Source organism: Ovis aries, chromosome 20 (genome assembly GCF_016772045.2).
Source record: "Ovis aries strain OAR_USU_Benz2616 breed Rambouillet chromosome 20, ARS-UI_Ramb_v3.0, whole genome shotgun sequence".
NCBI lineage: Eukaryota > Metazoa > Chordata > Mammalia > Artiodactyla > Bovidae > Ovis > Ovis aries.
In genome coordinates, this window is record NC_056073.1 from 8,597,355 (window position 1) to 8,608,398 (window position 11,044).

Consider the following 11,044-nt stretch of genomic DNA (forward strand, 5'->3'; position numbering starts at 1 on the left):
AGAGATCAACTAACTATATACAAAGAAAGTCTACCTAAGGGATCATTTCTTTTTTATGTTTATAATACTCTTTTCTTCTTCTCTTTATAACATTTTGCTTCCACTTGCTTTAAATTTTTATTCTTTCTGTAATAAGCTTTATCCTGGAGTAGAAATTCACTCTCTTTATCTCCTTTTGGAAGTGCTCACAAAATACCACAACATAAGATAATGTTTTATGACACTTGAGTTACTAATTTCCCATTTTAAAGGGAGTTAAAAAGCATCCTGCACTGCCTACAATTTGTTTTATTAAGTGCATTTGGACAAAGCGCACAAAAAAATACGCTCTTACTGTGCCTCAGATACGTAACTAGATTCACAGAAACAGCCCGCTTTTGGTTAACTGCACTAAGCAAGCGGCGGCAGAACATAACTTGAACAGTAAGATGTCAAAAAGAAATTTTAAAAATCACTTCATGTTTGTTTTGCAAATACTTTTGGTGCTCACACTTGAATATGGGCGTTTCATTTGTTTCTATTTCAAATTAAATCAGGAGGTTACACGGGCAATGACCTTTTTCAGTCATACCTTCCCACACCCAGCTCTCCCTGTGAGGGAGTGTTAGAAAGAGAGAGAGAAGTTTAAGGCCTGGTCTGTGAGAAGGGAAAAAAACAGTTTTCTTTCTTCCTGAGTAGGAAAAACCCAGCTCTTCCCTACTGTGTGCTTCTTCCCTGTGAGTCTCTACTGCTCACCCAGAAGGCTTCTGATCAGTAATACTTGGCTCTGACGTCTAAGACTTCTGATCAGCAAATGTGTGTGGGGTTTTCCACACCAAGCCAAGTCTCTGCAATGCCAGCTGGGTGTTCCACAGTTTAACTCAATTCTGCCACTATCCTCCCAGAGAAAGTGTCCACCTGGAGATCCCACAGGTTACGGTCTCAGTCCTACCAGACTGTCCCTGTCCCCCTTCAGATGTATAACCTGTGCTTCTGACCAACCAGCTACAGATCAGAGATGCCAATGACCCCTCTCCTTGGGTTCCTCCCAGACCTCAGGGAAACACTTCCTTACATTCACAGTTTATGAAAGAACACAGGTGAAGAGCCTGGTGAAGAAAGGTCCTATCCGGTCAGAAGGGTCCTGCTCGAAGGAGGCTCTGCTCCCGTGGAGTCTGGGCGCATCACCCTCCCCGTGTGGATGTGTCTGACCACTGGAAGTTCTCCCAGCCCCACAGAGGCTTCACTATATAGGCATGATCAAACATTTAACTCCATTTTCAGATTTTCTCCCTTCTCAAGAGAACTGTGGGGGGGAGGGGAGGGGTTTGCTGAAAATTTCAAGCTTCAAATCATGGCTTGGTCTTTCTGGTGACCAGTTCTCATCCAAGAACCATTCAGGAGCCCACCCGGAGTTGCCTCGTTAGAAAAAGACACTCCTATCACACAGGTAATTACAAGTTTCAGGAGTTCTGTGTCAGGAACAGAAGTTAAGGACCAATATTAGAACAAGAGACACTCCTTGTGTTTTTGTCACTTTGGAAATTAGAAGAGTTTAAGGAGCTTTATGCCAGGAACCAAGAACAGAGATCAATATATATATATTCTATTATCTCACTGTCTGTCTCAGGAGGAGCTGAAAAGCCACAGCTCCACTCAGAATTCTCCCTCCTCCCCACTCCACAGCTGGGGACAAAGGCACACAGCTAAAGTGAACAGCTGCCTACCATACACCATCCTGAGAAGAAGACACTATGGCTTAAAAAGTCAACTCTGAGTAGTCTAAAGAATGAGATTTCAGAAATGAGAAAATACACTATGAACCAGAGGACTGCTGAGCTGCTTTTCAGAAGCTTGAAGGCAAGTAGCTTCCATATGACAGCACTCTCCTGACACACACAGCCCACTGACAACACATCCCCCTCTCGAAAGAACTGATCTCTCTCTCTCTCTCACAAACACACACACCCACACACACCCACTAGATTCCCAGAAGTTCCTCACTCTAGAAGGATCCCTGGCATTTAAGGTAAACAAACCTCAATAAAATTAGGTAAGTATTCAAAAATCATAGGTATTCTAGTGGCCTGGGTTCAAATACATTTCTGGGAAAAACTGGCAAGCTTTTGCTCTATTAAACAAAGAATGTCCTCCAACCTTTTCCTTGCAATGCACTGCAGTACTAACTCGGATAAGCTAACTACGTGACTTGTGTGCAACAGCCTACTGCACACACACGTGCACACAGAAAACCTCTGAAAGAAGGAGTGAGGAACAGGGTGGCTAGAGAAGACGGGTGGGAAAGAGATTTCACTCCATGCCCTTTGCAAGTTTTGAATTGTGTATTGTGTGCATAAGCATTACCTATTCAAGGTAGTCTTTCTGAGTAAGTCACCCTAAAAAGAGTATAAAGAAACTTTAGGGTCTTGACTTCACATCCTTTCAGACCTACCTCTTGAAAAGACTACAGTATTTTATCTCTACCTGTACAATACTTAAATACACTGGTATTTTTGCTCGTTTACTGGTATTTACATCAGATGCTTCACAAAAGCAATGGCTTCCATTCTGTCTTGTTCATGAACAGTATCCAACCTGGAAGTAGGCACTCAGTGAAAGTTTGTAGGACAAAAGAATAAATGAATGAATAAATCTAAGAATGAACACCTGGATCTCCCGGGTGGTACAGTGGATGAGAATCCGCCTGCCAATGAAGGGGACACAGATTCAATCCCTGGTCTGGGAAGACTCCACCTGCCATGGAGCAACTAAGCCCAAGAGGCCCAACTACTAAAGCCCGTGAGCCTACAGCCCACCCGCGACGAGAGAAGCCGCCGCGACGAGAGAAGCCCGCACTCTGCACCTAGAGAAAGCCTGCCCGCAGCAACGAAGACCCAGTGCAACCAACGGTTAATTGATTGATTAAAAAAAAGAAACTGAACACCTTTTCCTATTCAAAAGGTCAGGAAGAAAAGGCTTCAAAAAGGCTGGGAAAAAGATTGAACACTCGAGGATCTATGTTACCTCAACGCAAAAATTCTCAAAATGGATTCAAGTTTTCATGAGTGTTGAGAGTATTTTACTCAGCAACTCAGGTGTATATGTTTTATTACTAAATTTTCAGTTTGAACTTTATTTCCAAATTCAATTCCTTATTCTTTTACCCATATATTATCTTTTTTTGTCCATGATGATTTCTTTGTCCTGTTTCATGTTAACCACCATCAACCAAACCCTTCCGACTCAGCACCCATAAACTCTACGCCTTGTTTCCATTACTCTGACCCACATAACGAAAAAAGGGATGATGGCAGGAAACTTTTATGAGCGTCCCTATTAATCTTCATCTTCAAATTAACTACTTTAATATTAACAAAACTTCAGAATCCAAATTTGACATACATTTTTGACAATGAACCACTATCGACAAGTCATTAAAACAGTATCACTACTTGATTATAGTTTGTTGGTGTGTTTATTTAATTGTTAATAAAACTTTCCAGGCCATGAGCAAAATGAAAATCCTTTTCCCTAGGCATCACTAGGGTTGGGGATCAGTACAGCACATCAAGTGCCCAACACAAATCCTGTGAGATGGCACAGACTTTCAAGTTCAACATCTAAATGTTTAACTATGATAGATGTCCTATGATAGAATCACGCAAAGAGATTCTGAAAAGATTTACAACCAAATACACATACCTTCTGTAAGCTGATACTCAAGATTATCAGACACCTTGTCACTGGTGGTGGTTGGTTTAGCCGCTAAGTCATGCCCAACTCTTGTGAGCCCACGGACTACAGCCTGCCAGGCTCCTCTGTCCATGGGATTCTCCAGACAAGAATACTGGAGTGGTTTGCCATTTCCTTCTCCAGGGGATCTTCCTGACGCAGGAATCAAACCAGGTCTCCTGCATTCCAGGCAGATTCTTCACGGACTGAGCTATGAGGGAAGCCCACCTTGTCACTAAGAGTGGAAATAAAATAAGAGCTGGGGAAAAAAAAAAAAAAAAAAAGAGCTGGGAGACTTCTCTGAGACCTATCTATCAACACTTTACTGGTAGACACCAGCATTTGGTATCTTTTGGTTATTTTCGGTTCCTCCACTAGACTGCAAGCTTCCTGAAAGTAGGGGCTATATGTTCACTCATTCATTCATTCATTCACTCACACAGTCAACAAATAATATTGAGCATCTACTACCATTCTAAGCACTGAGGACACAGGAGTGAACAAAGAAGATAAGAGAGACACACATCCCTATCCTCAGGGACTAGCCTGCGCGCAGGTGAGAGGAAACAGACAGTGCACAGAACGAATACACAGTGTGTCTCGATGTGATATGTGCTGCCAAGAAAAAAGCATCAACCGATGCACAAAGGATGCTGTTATCTTATACAGGGTGGTCGCTAAAGACCTGTCTGATAAATCTAGCAAAGACCTCAGGTGGAGGAGGGAGCCATGCAGACACCACCGGGGAGAATCAGTACAGAAGCTAGCGGGCTGGAAGAGTGGCGTGAGAGAGAGGGAGGGTGATGAGATGAGCTCAGAGCTATGGCAGGGAACCAGATCACCAGAGCACTGGTTAAGACTGTGGATTTGCTGAGACAGACCACCACTGGAGCAGAGGAGTGACAGAATCTGACTTCTGTGTCAGAAGAATCGCTCTAGCACTGTAGCCATGAAGACTAGGGGGTAAGGGCACAAGCAGGGAGACCAGTCAGGAGGATAAAGTCATAATCCAGGCAAGAGGCAATACCGGGTTAGGCCAAAATAATGCAGTGGAGGGAATTCCCTGGCAGTCCTGTGGTTACGACGCTGTGCTTCCACCGCAAGAGGCAGGGGTTCAATCCCTGGTTGGAGAACAAAGATCAAGTAAGCAGCACAGCACAGAAAAAAAAAGAAAAGTGTGCTGAAGGAATAAATAAACAAATGTGTTCTTGAACAAGAGCCTTGCCTTTTGCTACTATTTCTACTACCGTTTCTACTAAAGCAGATACACAACACTTTATTTATTGAAAAATGAGACTCACCCAAAAGCAAAAGATTAGGGCAAGAAGTACAAAAGAATAATGAAGATCTCAGTACAATTTCAGACTAGAATACACAACTTGGGAAGCAGGTATAAAAGTAGGTAATGGGAGAAACATCTAACTGACTAACTTGTATTTATTAGGCAGGCACAACGGAAAGAGTATGGGGATGCCCACAAGTGTGTGCACGCATGCACACATACACACACGCTCGCGCGCTCTCTCTCCCCCCTTCTCTCTCTCATACACACACACACACACACACAAAGCCTCAGGAAAGATGTAGAAACACAAGGATCAGAAATGTCCAGTCAGCTGGATCCATGCACTTGTGGTGACTCTAGAGCAATGTGATACTAGACAATCCCCTAGATATGCTACAAAAGGACTCCCCAACGGCCTGGGCTCCACAGGAAGCTCTTCACCATGGTTCTCATCCCTGGGAGTGCCACCTGAGCCTTACTTCCCACTCTGGAGCCTGGGGGAAGGTCCTTTCACGTGCTCCCTTGGGGGCATTTTTACTGACACTCAGGCTACCAGAGTCTCCACTCACTGAGGGTGTTCAATGTCAGGCATCCCCTCACCCAACCTAGTGAGCTCAAGGATCTGAGGAAATGAGAACCAGGAAGCCCATGCCACAAGAGGCAGGGCTCCTGACGGAAAAGCTCAACAAACAAAACTAAGACCTTTAAGGACAGTTTTGTTCTTGGTTTTTAAAAAGATATATATATATATATATATATGCACACATATATATATACATATACACATACACATATGCTGCTGCTGCTAAGTCACTTCAGTCATGTCCGACTCTGTGCGATCCCATAGACGGCAGCCCACCAGGCTCCCCCGTCCCTGGGATTCTCCCCACAAGACACTGAAGTGGGCTGCCATTTCCTTCTCCAATGCATGAAAGTGAAAAGTGAAAGTGAAGTCGCTCAGTGACGTCTGACCCTCAGCGATCCCATGGACTGCAGCCTTCCAGACTCCTCCATCCATGGGATTTTCCAGACAAGAGTACTGGAGTGGGGTGCCATTGCCTTCTCCCATATATACACATATATGTTTTTAATAAAAAAACAAGGAAATCTGAGATGATCCAGTCAATACTTACCTTTCTGCCTCAGTAAAAAAGACCCCTGAGGAGCAACTTCAACTTTCCCAAGCACTGCGATGTCACCCCATGTACAGTCAGTATCGCTAGCCTTTCCAGGAGAGTATTTCACATTGCTGGATATTTCAACCATCTAAAACGCCTGTGTCACACTCCCCTACCCCAGGCCAGGAAGGGCAGAGTACAAGCAAGCCCACCCCTAGTCTCTCTCCCTTTCTGTAATCACAGAGGCTCCAAAGAAGAAAAGGAATGGGTCTAAGAGAGAAGATTTCACTGGAAGTGCTTTAGGAAGGCCCCAGGTGAATACCATGACAAAGACGAATGTCTTAATACCCAATTTAGTGAAATAAAGTCTTAAGAAATACGTTTCAGTCTTCTGTAGTGTTTATGATAAGATATTAACTGGAAGATATGGCAGATTAAAAATATAAATGCAGAACTTTCTGGCAGTCCAGCGGTTAGGACGCCATGCTCCCACTTCAGGGGGCACAGGTTCCATCCCAGGTCAGGGAGCTAAGAATCCACCATGATGCACAGCTTAAATAAGTAAACAAATAAAGTGTATTTATTTGCTAATCTTTGTCAGTCACGATGTAGTCAGTCCATGATCTTGACTCTGGGTCTACTGTTGAAATGCAAGTTGTCTTTCATGTACTATGCCCACCATGTCTGACCTGTATTTTTCAGCTCTTGACTTTAAGAAGAAAAACAAAAACCTGAAAACATTCATGAAGTGATCTATATGCAGGGTCCATCTAAACTTTTAAGACTTCTTTTCCATCTTTTTTAGTTTTCTAATCCATATTAATCGATCAGCAATTTTTTTTAGTAACTTGAAATTACTGGATCATTCCAAAGCATTTGAAATATTTTTCACAAAACCATTCTTTTCGAACTCAAATTTCACCAACTGGCATATTTAATTATACTGCATAATTACAATTTTCAGTGTATTACAAAAAATATATACAGATATAGAGATACATACAATGCATATATTTCAAAAAACATAAATACAGGGATCGATACAACTGGCTGGGAGCCCACGTGGTCTGGAACCCGTCAGGACCAGCAGCTCACAGAGCAGAAGCAAGTGCTCAGTGTATCGAGTGGTTAAAGCAGAGGCTGGGCAAGAGACTGTCCACTGTACCTCAGGTGCACTGTAAATGTCTAAGTGTCACCAACGCCCCAACCTAAAGGTTTTATCGAAATGTCACCATAATTAGTAAAACATCTACGGAGGGGAATTTTCCTGCTACTGATGATGCTTGTTTATCAACAGGAAAAGCAGACAGAGATTTAAAGGAAAGAGAACTCATTTTCATCATGTTGTTGAGTCTCCCCCTCTAGGCTTCCTGCCTGCCTGTCTCCTTTGTAACTGTATCACAGAGCCTGACATTTAATGAGTGCTCAATAAAGCTGCTCAGTAAACTTGCTGAATATGTTCACACACCCCAACCTGGATCAGTATCTCAGCTGCTATCACTGCTGGCCTATAAATAAAATTTTCTGAGGCTGGAAAATGGAATGCTAGAAGGTTAGACTCATGGTCTATTATCTGCTAATACTTTCCATCTTTTTCTTTACATTGTATGTATGTTTCTTGACACTGGTTAACTAAATTTATAAATCAGGGTCCTATTCATACTTACATTATTATTGTTTTAATGCTAATATCGATAGTATTCTGTAAATTATTCTATCTTGATTAAAGCCATTAGTGCTCATTAAAAAATAAAATTGGGTTGAATGTCCTATTGAGTTTGAATTTCACATTCCCACAATGCGTGGCGGCTAATACTTCCAGTTTCTGGCACTACTACTGAGAACATACAAGTTCTCCTGGAACTAACAAATTACTTCCCTTCCAACACAATTATATAATCTGAGAATTGAATGGCACCCTAGAGATTATTCCGTGGTCCAAAATCCCTCCCAATTAAGGGTTCCAATCAAAAACCACTCAACTTTTTGGGACAAGGAGGGATGTTTATCTTTAAATCCCATGTTACAGAATGCTGCACCGATATAGTAGGCTCTTAACATATATTAGTTTAAACAAATCTAAAATACACCCATTTCATTAATTTTATTCTTCCTAGGCTTTAGCTGTATTATCTACTGAATCTGTAATTAAAGGTCTGCATGAATCTTCTGCTCATTAACCAATGTTCAAAAAAAATTCAGTAGAGGAAACTTCCTGATCAGTCAAATGTTTTAACATCAGTGCTGCTTGTACTGGTACATAATAAATCTTTAACAGAAAATAGAAAACTAAGTCTTCATTACTTTGCTTATTATGCATAAAGGGTTTCCAATTTATCCAAAATATCCACGTGTTCTCAATTCCTTATGATTTATTTAACATGTAAAGTTAAATACGATTTATTTAAGATGTAAAGTCTTTCATCATTCATACAATTATATACCCTTCTCCTTATAATTGGGGTTCCCACAGATTTAACCATTTTACTACAGTAAGACATGCTATTATGCTAATTAGTTTTCCCTCCAATTAACAGCCTGTGATCCCATCTGATTTCCCACAATATGACATGATAATGGAGAGAACAAAGCCTCTGGGGCAGTAAACATCGCCAGTCATTTTACTTTATGCAAGCATGTATTCCAAAACAGTACACAATTTACAGCAAGGCACTGCCCAGCAGCTATTACAATGCATCGGTTTTGAGTACTTTCACAATATATTCTTGGACACAAAGTATACATTTCCAAATCTAGTTTCCTACTGTTTCGCTGAAAGGGAACACACAAAATCTCTCAACAGAACCATTATAGTGCTTTTATTAACTTTTTTTTCCCCAGGCAATAAATTTCCACTTCCTCCTAAATATCTTTGGACAGCAACTTCTGGCAACCCATCTGTCTTTCATCACAGCTTCTTTTCATAACTAACGGGTCAAGTTCTTTTCTCTCCATTTCAACACGATGTACTGTACTTGCAGCCCTGCCACGACAGCCCACTGCTGCCTGCTGGAATACAGCATATTGAATTTCACTGTCCTTCACTGTTTCCAGTTTAACTGCCATTTTCCCACCGTACACACGAGAGGAACGCGTTCCCACAGGCATCTTATGAATTTCCAAAGCAGCTATTCTTTGAGGATTTACAAAAAAGAAAAAAAAATTACCTTCTCTGAATTCCCTTTATCACCAGAGAAACGGCTTTGAGGAGTTTAGTGATTTTTTTTTTTAAAGTACCCTATGCAAAAAGAAACTGATTCTAAGCATTTCTATTTTGCAAGCAAATTTAATCCTAAAGATCTTCCTAGGGCAATGGAGGAATGTCCGGGCAAAGAATCTTAAAAGACCGATTTTGGCTTTCCCAGTTAAAATGAAAAAATTTTCAACCCACAAAGATTATCTTATCAAATTGTCCTTTCTTCTCAGGCTTATACCATATGGACTACCCAGCGCAGTGGCAAATAAACAACTGGCTTTGGCTTTTGCACAACGCCCTAAATCTTCCTAAGACTCCCCCCACCGCCTCGGGCTCCCAGACGTACATAATCCCTCGGCAAACCCCGAACCTGCCAATGAAGTGGATGCTTTCTCCGCCACAAAGGGCCGGCCCCGCGCCGCGTGCACGGCGGCTCCTGCACACACACATGTGCCGGGCTGGCCTGACACAAGCGCGGGGCTGCCCTCCCCGGACCCCAAGCCGCAGGCCCGGCCCGAAACCCGCGCGCTCTCCGCGGCCACCGCCTTCTGCCCGCCGCCCCTCTCTCCTCAGTGACAGGAGGCCCGCTCGCGAGTGCCCCGGCCGCGAGCTGCCGTCCCCGTGGCCCGAACCTCAGACCCACTTCCCCTCCGCCCAGCGTCCTCGTCCCTCTCCCCCTCGCCCTCGCCTCAGGAAATTCCGTCGGAACTTCACTCGGGCCGAACCGAGCGGCCGGGCCCGGGCCGCGCCCCCCACCCCGCGCCTCAGTCCGAGGTGACCACCGACCCCGGAGACCCCCGGCCGGCCCCGCGCCTCACCTCCTCCTCACTCTCGCTGCGGAAACACAGGCACGCGGCCCGCTTCTTGTAGCCGTCGCCGTCATAGGTGCGGGTCTGGTTCGACTTGAGCTTCATCATCCTCCGGGCCCGGGTTGGGGGGTGCGGCGCGGGTCTCGGGAGTCGAGGGTGGGGAGCCCGCTCCGGACGGCCGCGCGCGCGCGCGCGCCCCCGGCTCGGCCAAGAGAAGCAGGGAGGGGGAGCCGCTACTCCGCTACACGGCTCCGCCGCTGGCTCGCCGCGGCCGCCTCATTCCCCCCGGCCGAGGCCCCGCTCCGCCGCCGCCGTCACGGCTGCCGTCGCCGCCGCCGCCGCGGCCGCCGCCCCCTCTGCCGCCGCCACCCCCGACGACGACCGCGCCGCCATCTTGGGCGCGCTGCGTCAGCGGCGTAAGGCCGCGCCGGCCTGCGGGACGGCCGCGCGCTCGCAGCGCCGGCCGCGTTCGGGAATCGCGCCCTCCCAGTCCGCCCGGCGTAAACGAGCGTCTGGGATGAGAGGGCGCCGCGGCTCGACGCGGCCACTACGCCAGTAGCGTAGGGGCGGGGACGGGGAGCCGCTCTGGGAGGAAGCGAAGGGGAAGAGAGTGCGGGTGCTGGGCTGCCCCTCTCTGCTAAGGAGGCGGAAGCCAGAATTTGCCCAAGGTCACGCCGCCTGGTCCTTGGCCTTGCTCATCCATCAGGGAGCGGGTGAGAGGGAGGTCTAGAGGTAAAAAGTAGGTTGCAGTTAAACGCAATGGAGAGGGCAACCCGAGATTCCTGGGATTAAGCACTGAACAGAAACGGGGCAGAAGGTGGTGCACGTTGCCTTGACATCCAGGATCTCTGACAGTCTATGGGCTGGATCATGTAATTCATTGAAAGGACAGGTATTTTACCTTACATCTCTTTATCGTGCAAAA

At 45.2% G+C, this 11,044-nt stretch overlaps 1 protein-coding gene across 1 annotated transcript in view; it reads right to left on the reverse strand.

Annotated features, from left to right (window-relative positions):
- Positions 1–10,532, reverse strand: part of NUDT3 (nudix hydrolase 3) — a 114,825-nt gene extending 104,293 nt beyond the window's left edge. Inside the window, exon 1 of the mRNA XM_027958423.3 lies at positions 10,129–10,532. Coding sequence (XP_027814224.1) covers positions 10,129–10,227 — 99 coding nt within the window. The 5' untranslated portion in view covers positions 10,228–10,532. The remainder of the gene's footprint in view (positions 1–10,128) is intronic.
- Positions 10,533–11,044: the final 512 nt, after the last annotated feature.